At 30.4% G+C, this 21,847-nt stretch overlaps 1 protein-coding gene across 1 annotated transcript; it reads right to left on the bottom strand.

Moving 5' to 3' along the window:
- Positions 1-11,946: 11,946 nt before the first annotated feature.
- On the bottom strand, positions 11,947-12,575 carry LOC114190141 (putative histone H2B.3). The gene has a single exon (XM_028078922.2). The coding sequence runs from the start codon at positions 12,487-12,489 to the stop codon at positions 12,070-12,072; it is 420 nt and encodes a 139-aa protein (XP_027934723.1). The 5' UTR covers positions 12,490-12,575; the 3' UTR covers positions 11,947-12,069.
- Between the last annotated feature and the right edge of the window lie 9,272 nt (positions 12,576-21,847).

Here is a 21,847-nt window from a genome sequence, read left to right as displayed (position 1 = left end):
AAATTTTGACCAAGCTCATGGATGATGTGAATCCATTGGGGTGGATTCGTTTTACTGATCTATCAAGGTTGAAAATCTAATAAGCAAGAAATTTGAGAAATTGTTTAAAACGATAAAATGGAAATAAATAAGAAGATGGAGCGAGAATTGATAGGCGTCACACTTCCAAGGATGGAAGATAAACCTAAGAGTTCGAGCACACAAAGGTATGAAGGACATTTGATAAAACTCAAGAATTCTTGAATCACTCAAGAAATTAGGAGAATCACTCTCACTAAGATAGAAGAGATAAAACTATAATATTTTCTGAATAAAACTCAACTTGATTTCATTGATAAAAATGGTTCAGCTTATATGGGAGCTTTCACCATCAAAATTACAAAAGATACATAATTTTCAATTACAACCCACTTAAAGTTATTAATGATCAACTCAAGCTAATAATGACCCACTACTGAATTGCTGATTATAACTGAATTTGAGGAAACCATAAGTCATCAACAAGCATTCAGCAAATGTCCTCTTGGTCTTCCAAAGGTTGGTTCTTAAGTTGGCAAATGGGCCCTTATTTAACTTGAAAATAAAGAAAAACTAAAGCTCATTAATTGGTTAACCCAAAACACAATTTGGTCAGCCAATTTTACAAAGCATTGGGCCCTTATTTAAATAAACGAAACTGCATCAACGTGGTGCATTAGTTGTCCTCCATTTGGGACATATGCAATTCACATCATACATTCCTTCTTTGAGAATATCTGTCCCGAATCTTAAGGCTTTTTTTTCTACTAGTTTTAATAAAAGTTTATTATGTCCTTGTAAAGAACTTTATTTGCCCACAACTTGAAACTATTTCTCGTCTTCTAGGATCAAATGCAACTCGAATAAATTTAGTTTTGTTCCTTTCCAATGGTTGCAATTCGTGGAGCACCTTTCTTACCAACACTCCCTCATCTTCATATGTAACAACAAGTAACTCCATGCATAGTGTTAACTTATCCTCAAGACTTTGTTTTTCATCAGTGGACTGAATGCATAATAAAGCGCTATGAACAAGCTTCTTTTTCATACATAGAAGTTCGTGTATTTCATTCATATGCCCAACCCTTTGTTTCGGTAAAATGACATCACAAACAATAGAGGAAAAATCATTGACAAATAAATTTTTTGTGCTATTTTTTCTAATTTTTGTTTCTTTTTCTTCATTTTCCTTTCTTTCTTCACTCTCTATTGCTTCTTTTTCTATTTTGTCCTTCAACCTATGTTGATCCCTACTGACTTGTCTTGGTGCCATAAATTTCAACTTAATTTTGTGTCCCCCATGCCTCAAATAAAGCGAACGTTCATCAAGATTGAGTGTTTCAAAACGAAGCCATAACCATCCCAAAAGAAGATGACAAGAGTCCATGGGAGCGATATCACATAATACTTCTTTCACACATTGTCATGTACTGAATTTGATTCATACTTGATTCGGATGAAAGCTTGCTGGTAACTGGAGTTTCTCCATCAATCTTTGTCTCATAACATTGTTGTCGCTTCCGTAATCGTATGCAACTAAACATGGGTGGCCTTCGATTAAACACCTTGTAAAGTAAACTTCCATTATTATTCCAAACCAGAGTCATACTTTGAATACCAAATGATGTGAATCCAGAGGGGTAGATTCGTTTTACTGATCTATCAAGGTTGGAATGCTAATAAGCAAAACATTTGAGAAATTTTTTAAAACGAGAAAATGGAAATAGATAAGAAGATGGAGCGGAAATTGATAGGCGTCACACTTCCAAGGATGGAAGACAAGCCTAAGAGTTTAAACACACAAAGGTATGAAGGACCTTTGATAAAACTCAAGAATTCTTAAATCACTCAAGAACTTAGGAAAATCTCCCTCACTAAGATAGAAGAAATAAAACTATAATATTTTTTGAATAAAACTCAACTTGATTTCATTAATAAAAATTGTTGAGCTTATGTAGGAGCTTTAACCACCAGAATTACAAAAGACACATAATTTTCAATTACAACCCACTTAAAGTTATTAACGATCCACTCAAGCTGATAATGATCCACTACTGAATTGTTGATTGTAACTGAATTTATGGCAACCAAATGCCATCCACAAGCATTCAGCAAAGGTCCTCTTGGTCTTTCAAAGTTTGGTTCTTAAGTTTGCAAATGGGCCCTAATTTAACTTGAAAATAAAGAAAAACTAAAGCCTATTAATTGGTTAACCCAAAACACAATTTGGTCAACCAATTTTACATAGCATTGAACCCTTATTTAAATAAAAGAAAATGCATCAACGTGGCGTGTTAGTTATCCTCCATTTGGGCCATATGCAATTCACATCAATGGAGAACAACATGGTACATGTGTTTAATGCTTTATTATTTCCTCTCTCCTCCACATCACACTTGCTTTAAGTTTTATGCTTTCCATGTAGACATGCATAAATCACTCCAATTAGTGTTCATCCTCTCCTAATTATCATAAGTAAACCTACAAAACAAATTAACAAGGATTAGCATGTCAATTTAGGTTAAATCAACTCTAGTCAACAAGTCAACCCTAGTCAAAGGTCAATAAGTCAACCAAGACAACTTTAGAAAAATTCAAAACAAGGGAAATAGAAAATAATGAAAGGGATGAAGGATTAAGGAATTCCCTTTCTAAACAAGCTTAATCTCCCTAAACATGTACCTCCATTCATGGTAGGTGTCGCCATAGTTTGGAGTCGTCACCATAGTTTATTCTAGAAAACTACGAAAAAAATGAAAAGATAATACAAGGTCTGCGAAAATCAGATTTTGGATCCGGAAGTTGGTTATGCGTAAGGAAGGTGTTAGCACCTGCGACAACCGTCTTAAAATTATACCTTTAATTAAATTTGCAAAAACATGTGGTTTTCAAAACATTTAATATTTCCCGATAATAAAAAACATTGTTAAGAAAGAAACAAAAAAGATATATTTATTTTGTTTTAGGCCCGACAAAGATGTACCTCGTTCCTATATATTTTTATTCAAAATGAAAAATCAGGGACCACATAATTCTAAATGAAAACCTAATTGGGAAATTGTTTGGGAAACTTTTAAATTTAGTAGAAATGAACCCGACAAGGATTGACCTTATTCCTATGTATTACTAATTAGGGTTAAATATGTTTTTGGTCCCTTAACTTTCAGTGAATTTTGAAATTAGTCCATTTCAAAACTTTGGACCAATTTAATCATTCATCTTTCAAAATACGTGGATTTAGTCCTTTTAATCAAATTGTGTTAGGTTTATTTGATGTTTCATATGCATTTCAGGATTGTATTTGAGTTTTTTATACTGTTTGACCCATTTTTGCTTTAATGTTAAGTCAAATATTATTATGAAACACGCTTCAAATGTCAAATAAACTTAACAAAATTTGATTAAAATGACTAAATCCACGTATTTTGAAAGATGAATGACTAAATTGGTCTAAAGTTTCAAAATGGACTAATTCCAAAATTCACTGAATTTTAAGGGACTAAAAACATATTTAACCCTTCTTATTATAATAAAAAATCAGGGATCACGTCGTTCTCAAAGAACCTTTTAAGTAATTGTTAATTTGATTTTTTTTATAATTTTGAAATTTTTTTATGTTTTTTTAGTATTCTTAATTATTTGGAAATGAATGTCACACAATGCGAGCGGTTAGACAAAGCCTACAAATAAACAAAGAAAACTATTTTTTTTAGTTCTTCATATATATATTTTTAATAATTTTTTTAGAAAAAAGAAATTTGAAAAGGGTATCACGCAACATGAGTAGCCGAACAGATACTAAAAGAAATGAGAATTTTTTTTTTAATGATTTTTAGAACAAGGTATTTGATGTAGAAGAAATAATGTCCCTAAAAGAAAAGACCAAAATTAGGTGTAAAAAATGCGTATAATATTAAAATAAAATATAATGAAAATTTGGAATACATAAATAAACAAAAAAAAAACGACAATGGCATGTCTTCCAAACATTTTAACTCCTCTTCTTCTCTATCAATCTCACTCTTTGGTCCCTACATTACAACTAGTTTTTCTTCTCTCTTTTTTTCTGCCTTACAAGTTATTTATGTTTCTCCCAAAAGAGGTAAGGAGGTGTGTTTGTGCGAGTGGTAATAGGAAATAAAGATAGAAGTGTAAAGAATATTTTTTCAATCCCCTTTCATATGACAAATTGTGTATTTATATATACACATTGCAATACCAATGTAACCGTAGCCTTAATTATAATTAACAATATAAGGAAGGAATGGTGATGATAGCAACACATTATGGAAATCAAATCAAACATATTGCTTCTAAATATTGCTTTTAGGCATTGTCAGATGCTGCATGTTCGTAGGCACCCTAGTGGGCAGTACACTCCACTGGTTCGCAGAACTACGTGACAATTCAATAACATCTTTCATGATTTTGCGAACATGTTCGTGGCCCAGTACGTTCCTAAAAGGGTGAAGCCGTTATAGGTGACTGACCTTTTCGATATCAGGCAGAGGGAGCATAAATCCCTTGAAGAATATATGGCCAGATTCTTAGAAGCAGCACTAGGGATACACTCACCCAACGAGGAAATGTTCACATGCATCTTCGTGAAGGGGTTGCGAGCTAATTCCTTCGGCGGTTCGCTCATCCGGAATAAGATCAACAACTTAGGCAAGATCTGAAGTTGAGTGCCCTCATACATAGAGGCACAGGAGGTTCTGAAGGAGAAAAAGGTTGAGGAGAAGCGTTATGCCTCTTTAGTGAGGGTTAGGAAGACGAGGCATAATTGGCGACTGCAAGAGGTGGGTCGTCCACACAACTGACAGCTAAAGGAGAGGAAATGTGTGTCTTATATATACAACGTTATGAATACTGACTATCGACATCCGGTGTGCACTTTTGGTGAAGGATTGACCCCAACCAAGGATGGAGGCACATGCTTAAGAAGTCTAAGCATGTTTAGAAAGGAAGTTCACTAATCCTTCATCCATGTTCATTATTTTTATTATGTTTGAAGTTCCCTAAGTTGACTTAGTTGAAATCAACCTTAGTAGACTTGTTAACCTTTGACTAGGTTTGACTTGTTGACTAGAGTTGACTTGACTTAAGCCAAAATGCTAATCCTTATTTATGTGTTTTGTAGGTGTAAGTAAGATTAATTATGGTGGGTGATGTGGCGCAACCTTAGTGGAGAAGTGGAGATGAGATGGAGCATAGGTGGAAGAAAGAGAAAAGGCAAAAAGCATAAAGTAAAAGGCATAAAGCAAGTGTACCTATGTACCTTTGGTCTCCTTTGTTTTTAGCACACTTTAGCCACTTTTGGAGACATGTGAGACACCTTCTTGGTTTCCTTTAGTGCTAGAACGAAATTAGCCTTGCACACACCATAGTTAGCTCTTTTGTCTCTCATTTTGTAACCTTATTTGACCTAGTTTCTAGAAGCTAGGGTTAGGTTCTTGTAGAGACATCCTTAGGTATCTTTTATTTTCATAGAGGCCCCTAAACTCTTCTATATAAGGGGTGCTCCTAGACATGTAAAAGGGTTGAACATTTTGAAGTAAAAACACTTTTATGTCTCAACCATTTGTGAGAGTTTCCTCCCTTGGGAGTGAATACTTTTAAGCCTTATCTTGCATAGCAAGTGGCGGCACACATCCACTCATCTTCAAGGTTGCCATGGCTTCTAGCCTAGCCTTGTAGTGGCGTGCTTCTCACATTTTTACCATTTCTTTCCTTTCCATTTTATGTTTTCTTCTTCCTTTAATTGTTCTTGGTTTTCTATGGTTTATGTGCTTTCCATTTCCTTTTTATTTTGAATCAATCCATCATCTTCTTCTCTTGAGCTTTGTGAAAGGAACCTTCACATCTAGATAGCTTGCTATCTTAATGTCCAGTGGGGATTTCACTTAGCTTTCTTAATCAACTCACACCATATTCAATAATCTTAAAAAGGAACAACATAATCCTTCATCAACTTTTCTAAATCAGATGTGGATATCCGGTGTGTATGGTTATCGGGCCTCGAAATCCGGTATTCAATTAAAGTCATTCCATAATTGATTTCAAAAAATGATAAATTACATATTGGATGTGGACATCCAGTATTCATTGGAACCGAATGTCGATATTCGGTGCACACTAGCAATTGATGTGAGAATTGGTTATGGATGTGCACTTCCAGTATTGATTTGATTTTTTTTAACAAATATTTATTAAAATACTATTTCTCACAGTGTAATTTTGATTTAACATTTTATTTATAATTTTTTATATTTTCTTATTAATTTATAAAATATTGATTTACTAATTATTTTTTATTTATTTTAATAATTTAATAACTATATTAAAAATAATTAAAAATAATAAAATACATACCAGATGTGGACATCCAGTATTCATTGGAACTGCATGTTGATATTCAGTGCACACTAAAAACGGATGTCAAAATTGGTTTTGAATGTGCACTTTCAATATTGATTTGATTTTTTTTATTTAACAAATATTTATTAAAATATTATTTCTCATCGTGTAACTTTTATTTAAAATTTTATTTATAATTTTGTGATTTTTTTTGTTAGTTTTCAAAATAGTGATTCACTAATTATTTTTTTATTTATTTTAAGGTTTAATTATGTCTTTGATCCCCATTTTGGAGTCAAAATCTCAAAATGGTACCCAAATTTTTAAGTCTCAAATTGGTCCCCTTTTTTGTTAAAATGTCTCACGTTTGCCCTTTCTGTTAAGTCAAGGTTGACGCCGTTAGAGGGAGTGCCACGTGTTAGTTCCTCGATTTTTTGAATTTTTTATTATTTTTTTTTTTGAATTTTTTGAATTTTAAAAAAAATAATAATAAATATTGCCACGTGTCAAGCTGTCATCGTGCCACGTGGCAGTGACGGTGACAGTGACACATGTCAGTATTATGCCAGGTGTCATTTCCTTAGTCTCAATTTGGTCCCTTTATTTTAATTTGTCTCAATTTAGTTTCAATTTTTGTAAAAATTAGCAATTTTGTCCCTCTCCAAATTGAAACAAAAATTAATTTTATATAAATGTTATACATATATTTTTATTAAATTTGATATTTTTATTATATATTTTTAACATAGCTAAGTTTATTTAAAATTATGTTTCACATTCAACTTTACTTAAAATTGTTTTCAAATTTTAAATTTATGTGTTTTATTGCTTTATTACACCTGGCATAATACTGACACGTGTCACTATCACTGCCACATCACTCTGTCACTACCACGTGGCACGATGACAGCTTGACACGTGGCAATTTTTTGATTTTTAAAAAAAAAATCAAAAGAAAAAATAAATTCAAAAATAAATTCAAAAAAAATAATTAAAAAAATCAAAAAATCGAGGAACTGACACGTGGCACTCCCTCTAACGGCGTCAACCTTGACTTAACAGAGAGGGGCAAACGTGAGACGTTTTAATAAAAAAGGGGACCAATTTGAGACTTTTAAAAATTTAGGTACCATTTTGAGATTTTGACTCCAAAATGGGAACCAAAGGCATAATTAAACATTATTTTAATAATTAAATAAGTTTGTTAAAAAATTTAAAAAGTATTAAAAACAATACCGGACGTGCACATCCGGTATGCATTATAATCGGATATCAACATTTGGTGAAGAAGAGAAGCAAATGTCAACTTTCTTGAACTGGATGTCCACATCCGGAATTTTTTTTTTCTGAATATTTTTTTAAAATTATTGGTGAGTGTGTATTTTTTTATTGACCTTTTTTTTATTTCGTAATTTTTTTTAATTTTAGAAATATTCGTTTAGTAAATTTTTTTATCTTTTTACTACATTAATGAATATTTTTAAAAGAATTATTAAAATAATACATGATGTGAAAGATTTAGTACACTACATAAACGGAGGTCAACCTCTTTATGAGATATCCACATCTTGTGTTAAGATAAAAAAAATTTGAAATTGTTTTATTTAAACTTTATTGCTTCGTGTGTATTTTTTATTTTCTAGTTTTCAAAACATTGATGTAGTAATTATTCTTTTCATTTATCTGAAGAAATTAATAAAAATTTTAAATTATGAAGCCTCTTTCATATTTTTAGTAATTTTTAGTGAAGAGAAATGAATGTCAACTTTCTTGAATCGGATGTCCACATCCAGAAAAAAAATTCTGAATATTTTTTTAAAATTAATAGTGAGTGTGTATCTTTTATTGACCTATTTTTATTCGTAAATTTTTTTTTAGTTTTAAAAATATTCATTTAGTAATTTTTTGTTTAGTTTTTTACTACATTAATGAATGTTTTTAAAAAAGTTATTAAAATAATACCTGATTTGAAAGATTTGGTACACTACGTAAACGAATTAAAAAAAATTGTTTAAACTTTATTGCTTCGTGTGTATTTTTTATTTTCTATATTTTTGTTTGTATTCAAAATATTGATGTAGTAATTATTCTTTTTATTTCTTTGGAGAAATTAATAAAAATTTGAAGTTATGAAGGCTCTTTCATATTTTTAGTGATTTTTTGTTAATTAATTGTAGGTGATTATAATTATGGAAGATTTTCGTTTGAGTTATTTGAGTTTTTGGATTCTCAAGTAAATTTGAGTTTGGTGTCAAACTTTTCTTCTTTCATTCATGATATATGCAAAGAAGATTATACCTCTAACTTTACAACTAATGAGATTTTCCCCACACGTGAAGATTTAATTAAGTAGGTATGAGGGGTTTCTTTTGATCTTGGTTTCATTGTTATTATTCTAAGATCTAATAAATATAATGGACAACTCGGAAGAAAGACGTATGTATTATTAGGATGTATTATTAGGACATGTAGTGTCATCCTGTGAAGAACGACTAGAGTAACGTCTAGAGGAACGACCATGGTGTGTGGTGCCACCTCATGTCCTAGGCATATCTTTAAAAATATAAACAATTAACCAAAACGAAAAGTTCAAAACTTCAAAAAAATTCAAAATCATTATATCGGATGTTGACATCCGAAATACAATAAAATTAAATAAAAAATACTACAGATGTCGACATTCATAAACCAATTCATCATATCGGATGTCGACATCCGGTATACCCTAAAGCAGTTATGGATATTGACATCCGTAAGCCAAATAGTCATAACGGATGTCGACATCCAGTGTATCCAAAATTTTAAAAAATAGACTACGAATGTCAACAATCGTAAGTCAAATTACGATAACAAATTTTGACATCCGTAACTAAAAAAAAAATAAGTTACAGAAGTCGACATCCATAATACCAATTATCAAATTGGATGTCGACATCCGTTTTTATAGAATTTGTAAATCTAACAAAAACAAACAGCACATCGACAAACAAGAAAGAAAACATACAGCAGATAAAAATAATGGATAATAATGTCAAATATAAATCAACTTCTTCTCAAGTATAATATGTAAAAATTAAAAAAGATAAATAAATAAACCACTTTTACGAATGTGGGAGCAAAAGTTTCCAAGATGCACTATTTGCAGATTTGGAAAAGCAACACTAGTTGTGGATGTGGGAAAGCAAAAGAGGCAAGAGGAAGAAGAGCACTATCATGTGTGAAGGAGGCAGTTCAGTTAAAATAGGAAGTGAGATCAATTATGCACATTAAATAAGAGAAAAATAAGAAAAAAATTATTTTATATTTTAACAAAGGGTAAATTGAGAATTTTAAAATTTATTAGGGGTACAGAATAAGTTATTAGAGATACATGGAAAAGCTCCCGGAGGATATTTGTAATAGAAATAAACTAAATCTGATGTGGATTTTGAAGACCGAAAAGAAATAGAGCTTACCAGAAATAATATAATGGAAGGACAACTAACTAGGAAAGACAAACAAAAAAAAAAGGAAACTGAATGAAAAAAAAAATTGTTTATTTAGATCAACCATATACCGACTAAGTCTCTTATCTAATATAAAAAAATATAAATAAAAGAAAAACTCATATTAAACATATCACCCCGTTCATAATTTAAACATTTCTATAATGTTATAACCAACTTATATTATCGGATCATGAGAAGTATCCTTTTATTCGTGGTCCGTTAACGAAACAAAGCAATTTACAGCCTGAAAATAATTTGATTCACTTTTCGCTAATAGGAAATTATTTTCTTTCATATAACTTCTGCGTAAAGATGGTAAATAAACTCGTTTCAATAGGTATTATCCGAATCCGTCTTTATTTTAAGGGAGAATCTCCACATTGATTAGGTATGGACATGAGTATGAGAAATTCCGACTTTTTTTAATTGGGTATAGAAATGGTACGTGAATGTAATATCTTCACAACAATACATGTTTCCGTCATATCTATGTACCGTTTAAATTATTAAAATATTAAAATTTAATTAAACAACCTCATATATATATATATATATATATATATATATATATATTCTATTTTTTATTTCTTCTAATTATTTGGTTTGTCATTAAACTTATTCGCATCTCTAATATATTTTTTCATCTTATCATAACATTTTCGTAATTATGTTAAAATGATGTATATCAATTAAAAATGTTTATGTCTCACATTTGAATATTTTTATTATTTTTTAATACTTTTATTTATTGTATATTTTCCTTTTATATGAAAATGTTTAATACTCTCAATTTAAGTGTCTAATAACATAAACGTTTCATTTACTAGATAATATAAAAGTAATATTTACTTATTATTAATAATTTTTGTTTTATTTAGAGAATTTTTTTGTTTCTTTAAAACAATTTTCATTAAGTATATATGTTGATATTTGAAAAGTTTTTTCAATTTATAAAGTATTTTTCATTTTATCATATCTTTAATTATACATTGTACAATTTTTTTCAATAGTCTCTCTAATTGTTTTTAATATACACATTTGTTAAATTTTAATATATTTATTTGTTGTTTATTTTTATCAAGTAGAATACTATTTCGATATATTTTATTTATTTATTTTTTATTTTTTAACTCATTATTAATCATACTGTAATTTTTTCAATATAATTATATAAATAACTTTTATTTACTAAAATATATAAATTTAATATAATTTTTGTGAATATTTTTTATCATCAAAATTTTATTATAAAATTTATATCAAAATTTTACTATTATGTTTATTATTTTTTTATATCATTTTGATCAAATAATGTATTATAAAATTTATTAGTATATAAAAAAAATATTCATTAAAATTTATAAAATTGTATTAAACAAATATTTAAAATATATTTTAATTTGAATATTATTTTTTTTTATATTTTTTTTAAAAATATTTTTAAATTTGATGAATTAGATTTTATTAATGTTTAATAATTTAATAAATATTTTAATTTTCATAAATTATTATAATTTCTTAAAATTAATATTAAAATAGTAAAAAGATGTGCAACGATATAGATACAAGATTATACTTATTATCCATAAATTTTTTTCCAGGATTAAAAAGTAATCCTTTGATTCTAGTGTATTGTGAAAATTTTATCGAATTAAGTCTTCCCGAAAAACAAAAATCACTACCCCAAATGGAGCTTCTTTACAAACCATAACGAATCGAGATAAACATATAATCTACATTGTAAAAACACAAGAAGAGTCTACAGTGTCCCTGGACAATAGTAAAGAGCTCAAAGAATTGAGACCCACACTCAATAACCTGAAATTTTGACAAGACAGTAAGCAACTCAATTACTAGTTCTATATATCAAGCCCCGTAATCAGTGTTCCCAAAAATTTAAAATAAAATAGCTTCAAAAAAGCATTCACGTAAGAATCTAAGGCGGTTAATCAAATTGAAAATTAGCCAAACTATAACCCAATTAAACTCTAACAATCGAATCAACTCAGTCGAAAACACAATTCTGACCTAATCTCATTTAACCCAATAAAATCAAATCGAATAAAACAAAATCAATACACAATTATTCAAAGTAAAGCTTTCATTAAAAACAGTTCAGATCATTACATGTACGAACTAAAGCTCAAAAAAAAAATTGTTCCACATGAAACCCTAGATCCGCGATAGAACCGCCTAAAAACCTAAATTAAGAGCTAGTAAATTTTGTAACGGCCTTTGTGCCTTCAGAAACGGCGTGTTTGGCCAATTCACCAGGTAGAACGAGACGCACCGCAGTCTGAATTTCTCTTGAAGTAATGGTAGGCTTTTTGTTATAGCGCGCCAAACGAGACGCTTCCTGTGCAAGCTTCTCAAATATGTCATTGATAAAACTATTCATGATTCCCATAGCCTTACTGGAAATGCCGATATCGGGATGAACCTGCTTTAGGACCTTGAAGATGTAGATCTTATAGGTCTCAACGCTCTTCTTCACGCGCTTCTTCTTCTTGTCGCTACCGCCCTCCTTCGAGATCTTCTTCTCCGCCTTCGGTTTCTTCTCCGCCGGTGACTTCTCAGCCGCTGGCTTCTTCTCTGCCGGCTTCTTCTCAGCCTTTGCTGGTGCCATCTTAAAACCGGAAAAGCTGAAAAGTTGTTGCGATTTCGTAGGCGAAAGAGGGTGAGCGAATTGTGATGCAATGAGTGAATGAGGGAAGAGTGGAATTATATATAGGGATAAGAGATGGGTTCTTATTGGAGGAAAGGGTTTCACACGGATCGATGACGTGTCCGGTTAGATGTTTGCTTTTAGTTTGGTTAGTCAACGGCTCAGATTTCACCGTATCGTTTTTCGCTTGAGGAATTCCCTTTGGATTTTACTACTTAGTAGGACACCAAGTTGTGACACGTTAAGTTTTTGTTTTTTATTTTTTTATTTTCGTTTTTGGGCTCAGGATACAAACGTAAGGCTCAAAAGGCCAACCCGAATAAAGCCCATGTACAAAATCACAAAACGATAGGACAGGCATTTATTTTTATTTAATTTTTTATACAGATATTAAAAAAATAAATTATTAGCTTTCCAAATAATTGAACCAAAATATGCAATGTATGCGTATTTCAACATTGTTAAAGCACGAAGTTAAATTAAAATTTTATTTAATTTATAAATTTTTTTTATTTCAAACTTTTACTCTTTTTTAAGAACTTAATTATATGTGTGTGATGAATAATGATTACAATCTTTTAAGTATAAGTTAAAAAAGCTTTAAACCATGCAAATGCTCTTGTTTTGTGGGGAGTTAAGCGGGTTTAGTTAAGTTTTCGAATTAATGCATTAATTAATCCCAAATTAAATATTGAATATTAAATAGACAAACAAATATCAACATAAAGTTACAATTATAATGAATTGAGCAAGTCAAATACTCATAACAATGTGGATTAGAAATCTAAACAACCCACGAAAACAATGAATGTAAAAATTTCACACACTTTTATTCTTGCATGTAAACTTAAAGTAATTAAACTGTCTATAAATTTAGTCAGTAATTCGTGATATTGTCTTTTTCTTTATATTATCCAATATAAATGTAAATTTAAATTATAAAATCAATAATTAAATAATATAAATTCCACTTGAGTATAAAACTATTTCATTATCACACATATTTTAAAAATGATAAAGATGTAAATAGAGGTAGAAAAACAAGACATGAATTTGCGACAATTTGAATACGTGTGAAATTTTATCCCGCTAAAAAATTTGGGTAAAGTTTAGAAATTTATAATTTTCTTAAAAATAATATTACTATGATGACCTCACTATATTAACAACTCGACTTATTTCATTGTTGAAAAAATTGATTTGTCATATATCCAAATAAGAATTGTATAAGATATATATGCGACCATAAAATCATTTAAATATTTGTAATTGTTCAATAATCCGAAGAACTCAGTAAATAAAGAAAATTAATAGAAAATATCTTTATTATTTATATGAGATATTTGGATAATATTCCTATTTCGAGGAACTTACAAATGGGTAAGTAAATATGATGAAAAAAAAAAGGTATGAACAATGCTCAAAGTATCCAATAAAAAAGATTGAAAAATGGATCTATAGGAAACAATATATACACTCTAAATAACCTTGTACCTACCAAAACACAATCTCCTTCTTTATGTTACCTTTTGCAGTCTGAATAACCCTTTTAATATGTAATTTCCCTCCACATGTGACACAATATGTTTTATGCACACACATTTGTTATTATTAGTAACAAGATGCACTAAGAAAACCCATATGAGACTAGGTACTTGAGCCAACTTAAAAGAAGTTTATCTTAACCATTTTGAACTTTTAGTGTTAAACTTTACTAGTGTTCAAATTTTTTAATGTCAAGTGAGGATTGTGGAAAATGAAATGTTAAGGTTGGTTTGAGTGATTATTAAAGAGAATAAAATATTAAAATGGTTTGTTAGTGAGTTGAAAGTATATGCAAATGGCAGGATATTTTGATGGGATACAACATGGAGAGTCGGTACCAATTAGACATGAGACAACTCATGTAAGAGAACATGAAATCATTTCTAAAAAATATACGAACTTATTGTCTTAAGGTTTTAAGTTAAAAGTTCCAGTGCAAAACCTTAAGACAATATATTTGTGGATTTTCTAGGGATGGCAATAGGTGAGATGGGGACATGTTTTGCTATCACATACTTATTTTTGTAGAAAAAACCCATCCCCATACCCAAACCCAACGAGTATCAAACTTTTGTCTCATCCTCATCCTTACCGGGTAATGGATATAATCTCATACTTATACTTGCACATGTTTTCTCTTACTACGTCAATGTTAATTTTAATTAATTTTTATAAAATAATAAAAAATTACGGTAAAAGAAACATAATATTATCAAATATTCAATATTAGGAGTAGGGATGTCAACGGGGCGGGTATGGTACAGGTAGTAGCTCCCCTGTATCCTACCCGCTGGATAAATATATGTCCCGTACCGGTACTCATATCCGTCAGGTATCCATTGTGCGGGTATCCGCCTATTTTTTTCATATCCACGAGTATCCACGGGTACCCGCGGGTATTTGCAAAATCATTTAAAAAACAAATATTTAATCATAAATTCAAATAAAATAAAATAAAATACAATATTGTCATAAATTTTAAATAAAGTTCAAATAAACTCAAGTTGATACAAGTCCAAATAATTGTAAAAGTAAATATAAAATGACGTTCAACATAATAGAAATTCTTTAATTAGTGCTTTGATCACCAAACTCATTTTCTCCGATTGGTTCTGAAAAATAAACAAAATAAGCAAATAATAAACCTCAATTGTCACATGCCAAGTATTCTTATTTTGATTCCATCATTTGACAACAAGCATACCATAAACGTCATTGTCTATATAAGGTTTGATGTATATGCCCAATTTCAAAGAAAGGAAAGAGAAGAATGTCAACGGGTGTAAGTTTAGTGGGTACGAGTACCCACGGGTACGGATACTATGATAGTCGTACCCTCCCCGTTAACATGCAAGTATCAAAAATACTCGTACCCACGGGTAGCGGGTATCCATTTTTAATATTTGTTTTCTACCCGTTGTGGGTTTTATCCACGGATACCCGCGGGTACGAATTTTTTTGACATCCCTAATTAGGAGGATGGTGTTTTCTTCGATATCAAATACTTTGAAATTAATTATAATTGTTTACATTTTAGATTAGAATACCATATAAAATTTTATGAGAACCAAAACCAGTGGCGAAACTTCAACAAAAATTTTAGGGGGGCCAAATTATATTTGTTATATATAAATTATTTTTTTTAGTTAAAAAAGTTTTCATTTTCTCACATCATTTTTTCTATTGAAAACAAGCACTCATAACAATAGAATCCAAATAATATGACAATAATATATATATATAAAGTAGCATAAATTTATCATCAACAATAATATATTAAAAAAAAGGAGCAAAAGTTACTTTCCGGGATCACATTCTAAAGCATTTAAAAATTTATTATATATAACTTTAGGAACTTTAGAGAGTTGTTTTTCATTTTCTTCAATTTTTTTGGATTCTCATAAAGTTTCTCAAGTTTATATGACATAGATGTACTTTTTTCATCTTCATCACAAGCCTTCCATTTAAAAAAAAAATCAATTATTTTACTCTTTGCCATAATTTTTCTAATATAAATTTATCACCTCTCACCTATTTAGAAAAATATTAAATTATGAATATCCTAAACTAAATCTTAAAACCAAGAGTCAATATTCTAAGAAAAATAATAACTTCTAGATTATTACATTCCCTTATCTTAGAGATTCATAATCTTGTTCTTCCCTTACACAACTTAAAAGTCTAAAATAACTCTATCTACTCAAAGAAGAGTTTGATAAACAATTAAAGCATGATTTTATGATCTCTAACCAATAGAGATATGCCTAAAGCATAAAAAAGGCACATATTACTTCGAAAAAAAAAAGTAAAAAATAAATTTATTCAAAAAAAGAAATTGTTTAATCCAAAATGTTCCTTAACTCCTCAATTTTTTCTTAGTGCAATTTAATTTTGAAAAAAATAAAAAATTGATGATGAAAATTGAAATAGAAACAAAAAAAGAGAAAGAGATAGAGACACGAAAAAAAATAAAGAAATAAAAGAAATTATAATAAAAAGGAAAAAGATAATTTTTAAATTTAAAAAAGGTTTTTTTAAACTAAATTAATATAAATAAAATTATAATATATAAAATATTTTTTAAAAATATATAAAAAATTAGAAAAAAAAAGTGTTGGGGCCTATGTCAACACTAAGTTCCGCCCCTGACCAAAACATTTATTAAATTTGCAAACATTAATGAAACCTAGTTGATAAATTTTAAAAATATTTATAAAAAAATATAAAATAAAAACAAATATTCAAATTAAAATATATTTTAAATGTTTGTTTACTTCAATTTTTTAATTTCTAATGAATCTCTTTTTTATATACTAATAAAAGTTATAATACATCACTTGATCAAAATGACGCAAAGAACAAATAATACATAATAATAAAATTTTGACATAGATCTTGTATCTTTTGAACTCCAAAATATGTTGGATGGTGATAAAAAAATATTTATGGCAATTACATTAAATTTTTATATTGTAGTAAATAAAAGTTATTTATACAATTATAGTGAAAAAATTATAAACCACAGCAGCACTCCAGGCCTTCACTCCTCCTCGCTTAGGCGAGTGGCTATCGCCTGAGCGAGACTAGGCCTCGCTCAAAACCAGAGTCCTCCGCCTGGGCGAGGGTTCGCGAAAACCTTGGTTTGCTCCTGTAAGTCTCGCCTGGGCGAGATTGACAGATCTCGCCACTGCTTCTCCTGCAACAGTCACATGCTCGCACCCAAAATGACAGTACATGGTCGTTCACGCATTCAACACAATCATACAGTGCATACAACATTCAACAAACTCTAACTCAGCCAGAAAACAATCAAGACTCTGACTCTAACTTCTTCGTACCTGGAAAAAGCTTAGTAGAGACCCAAACGGCACGACCCCGAGCACAACAGCTCTAAGGATGAACTATGGGGCTGAAAACAGGGTGGGACAGAACCAGGAGATGGAGTTAACAAAGACTCTTAACTAAAATGTCGAAAAGGTGAAAAGGAACCAAGACGAACAAGAAGGAATACTTACATGGAGTAACAAGTTCTCTTAGCTCAACGTGACAGTGGAAGCAAACCCTAGCAGAGGGGTTGACGGCTGCAGTCCTAGGTTCTGTGAAAATGAGTGGAAAGTGTGACTAGGGGCAACGAAGAATAGTTTTATCTACTGGGCCAACCCTTAGGCCCACTTACAAGGACAACCCCTTTAATTTAGGATAGGAAAAAAAAAATATTCTTAATGGGCCTTACAATTACCTTTACTTTTAAAGTTACTATTTTAAACTTAATTTGTAAATATTAATTATTTTAAGTTACAATATAATTATACATGTGTGTCTTTAAATAATATAATATAAATAATTGATTTTTTTATTTGAATTTTAATTTAAAGATTATGATTGTCGAAACAAACTGAAATGAACTAGTATGTTGAACATACCAACTTAATCCATCAAATTGTGATCAGTTGAAGAATCAATTTATTAGGTCTAGTCCATTTTGTCATGTCTACCTAGTGTTAAACACTTTAATCACCAACGAATTTTAAATCCAACAACAAATTTTAGAAAGACAAATCGAATAAAGCATTCAGATTTTTTTCACAATGAAAACTATGTCATCCGTCGAATATTATCTAATAAGGAAGAACAACATTCAACTTTTATATTACTTCCGTAACAACTATTTGACTATGTTCATTAAGCAACATGTAGTTTTTATACTAGTTTATCAAATATTTACGTTTAATTCTTCTTTTAAGAACTCTTAAACAGTTCCAGTGATAACAAAATTATTTCATCTAAGAAGAATTCTAACTCTCCTATCATGCTCATATTGAATTTATAATGCATCAATTAGAAAACTCCTTACATAGAGGTTCGTTAATAATACTAAATATATTATCGTTTACATAAATTTAAACAGTTATAATTTTAAAAGAGTAATCTATGTAAAATAGAGTAATATATGCTAATAATATGATAAAACCATTTTTTATTATTAGAAAATAACATAAACGGTCATACCAAACTCAGAGAGGTTTGCTTTAATTTAAAGAGTTTTGTTTAGCTTAAATACATTATGAGAAAAAGTAGCATTTTTAAACTCATGAATTTGTTCTATAAGTACTTCCTCTTTGATGATACAGCTCAGTACATACTTAAAACATTATTAGAAAAGATATATATTTTTTTAAATATAATTTTATGTATAACTTCATGAACTTTGAGGATATGGATGAATTTTTCTAGCATTAACCTATTCAAGTTTTTAGATACTTGAAAAGTTGTTTATTGTAATATTTATGGTGTTGGTAGACATCTTAGGGTACTTTTGTTGTGCTCACAAATTTTAGACTCGTGTCTGAATAACTATGTCTCTTGATAATGATGTGAAAATGATAAAATATGTTTTTATCCTCTTCCATCATATATTGAACAATTAGGGCTGGGCAAAAATAATTGCACTGTACTGAACTACCACAAACTGCACTGAACTAAAAAACAGTTCGTATGAACTGCACTGAACTGAAAAACAGTTCAGACGAACTGAACTGAACTGTTTTTCTGAAAAATAAACTGGACTGAACTGCACTGTACTGAACTGCACTGCACTATAATATGAACTGTACTGAACTGTTATAAACTGAACTGTTTTATGAACTGCACTATATCAGAACTGAACTGCACTATTTTTTAACTGAACTGCACTATTTTTTAACTGAACTGCACTATTCTTGAATTGAACTGCACTATTTTTTAACTTAACTACACTATTTTTGAACCGTTTTTGAATCGAATTGCACTGATTTTGAATAAATTTCACTATTTTTGAATCGAATTGTACTATTTTTGAACCGAATTGTACTATTTTTGAACCGAATTGCATTGATTTTAAACTGAATTGCATTATTTTTGAACTGAGTTGCACTGTTTTTGAACTGAATTACATTATTTTGAACCGAATTGCACTAATTATATATGATTGTAATACGCAATAATAATATAAAGTTTATAATTTGAAAGTGCTTAGGAAATAATACTTGAAATAAGCCTCATACTTCAATACACCAAAATCAAAATATTTATACATCTTAATACATAGGTTCTCTAGTAGGTTCTCCCATAAACAACATCAAAATGTTAATACATCTTAATACATTTTCAATCATCTAAATTAATTGCACTTGAAGGTCCCACTTCGTCTTGAGAAGTTATATCTACAAAAAAAAAATATATTTTAGGCTTTCATATAAAGTATCAACTAAAAAGTATATAAAGTTTTGATATAAACTCACCTTGCTCAAATTCATCAAGCTCTTTAGGATCCTCATTGAAAAGTATAGAGAAAGGTGTTCCTCTTAACCAATCTTGTGTGCAAACAAGTACTTCCACTATTTTAGGCGTTAGGCAACTACGATAAGGATTAACCACCCTTCCTCCTGTACTGAATGCACACTTTGATGCTACGGTAGAGATGGGAATGGCTAACACCTCTCGAGCCATGTTTGCAAGGATAGGAAATCTAGTTGAGTTGACCTTCCACCAATGTAAAACATCAAGCTCAACTGACTTTGTATAAGGTTCAGGATCCTCTCTCAAATATTTATCAAGCTCTGATATATAATCAAATCTACGTCCTGTAGCTCTTAGGTAGAAGCTCATGCCATGAGGATCATCATCTTCATCATCTAGTTGGGATTCTTGTTGGCTACTTTGAGAACCCTCCTCAACCCCTTGATATTGATCATAAAGTGTTTTTAAAGATGACAATAATTTTGATTTCAATCCACTGGCCATGCTAGGTTCAAATATATAGTCAATGAAGTAATTAACAAAATCCAACTTACTCCTTGGGTCAAGCACAACAGCAATCAATAATAAGATATTAATTCCATTGGGATTTCCCCAATATTTGTCATACTTACCCTTCATCCTCATTGCCATCAATTTTATGCTCACATCACTACTCTCAGAATATTGTCGAATCTTTTTACCAATTCCAAACACTTCCTTCATATACATATGACTAGTGACGTAAGAAGAACCAGAAATCCGCATGGTAGAGTCATAAAACATCTTTAAGAATGGTAGAACAGACCTCGCATATTCCCAATCCTCTTCTAGTGGCACACCACTACTTTTGGCCATTTCAGCACCAAATTTCTTATCTTGCATATCTAGCAAGACAAAGGCATCTTTGTACTTCAAGCTTGCCTCTAACATTAGATAAGTTGAATTCCATCTGGTTTCAACATCAAGGCAAACAAGACCTCTATAAGAAATTCCCTCTTGTTCAACACAGGCCTTGAATCTAGCAAATCGAGCTGGAGAAGATTTGACATATTTAACTGCACTCCGAATTTTTGAAATTGAATCTTTTATCTCTTTTAACCCATCCTTCACAATCAAACTTAATATATGTGCGCAACAACGCATATGAACATATTCTCCCTTTAAGACAAGACAATTCCATGATAACATCCTTCTTTTGAGGTATTGGACCCCAACATCATTTGCTGTAGCATTATCCACAGTGACACTAAGGACTCGCTTCAATTCCCAGTTATTCAAACAAGCCTCAACATGTTTAGCAATGAGCTCCCCTGAATGACCTGTTGTTTGAGAAAAATTCAAAATTTTCTTATGAAGCTTCCAATCTTCATCAATAAAGTGAGCTGTTAAACTCATGTAGTTTAGGTTTTGGATTGAAGTCCATGTGTCTGTAGTTAAGCAAACCCTCCCACACTGCTTTGATAGAAACAATTTTAACTTTGCTTTTTCCTCTTCATAGAGTTCCCACATTTCACGCCTCAATGTAGTGCGGGATGGGACCTCAAACCGTGGCTGCAAGGATCGTACAAAGTCACGGAAGTCTTCATCTTCCACAAATCGAAAAGGAAGCTCGGACTTCACAAACATCTTCACCAACTTCATTCGAGATGCATTTTGGTCAAACTTAGAAATTGTTGGTGAAGGGCCAACACTAGCCCCTTCTGTAGTTGATGATGACAATTTTTTCCTTTTGAATGCTTCTCTATTAGGATTTTCCTTGCATCTTATCAAATGATTCCTCATCCCACTTGTTCCAGCCAAATATTTAATCAAATCACCACAGTAATTGCACTTAGCCTTCTTCTCAGAATAAGGATCTTGTTTGGTAAAATGCCCCCACACATCTGATCGACCTTTACTATGCTCAGTTGATGATGTAGCCATACAAGGAGGTAAAGGATCAATCCCAGAAGTAGCTGGTGTGAGAGTTTCGACAGTTTCTGGCAATGTAAAATCC

Source organism: Vigna unguiculata, chromosome 7 (genome assembly GCF_037176805.1).
Source record: "Vigna unguiculata cultivar grain cowpea cultivar isolate G323 ecotype 2 chromosome 7, ASM3717680v1, whole genome shotgun sequence".
NCBI lineage: Eukaryota > Viridiplantae > Streptophyta > Magnoliopsida > Fabales > Fabaceae > Vigna > Vigna unguiculata.
The sequence above is the reverse complement of the archived record's forward strand: the minus strand, read 5'-3'. Positions and strand labels throughout refer to the sequence as shown.

What these genes read in the sequence shown, in the direction of transcription:
- LOC114190141 (XM_028078922.2), bottom strand. Translation starts at nt 12,489, where the DNA reads ATGGCACCAGCAAAGGCTGAGAAGAAGCCGGCAGAGAAGAAGCCAGCG.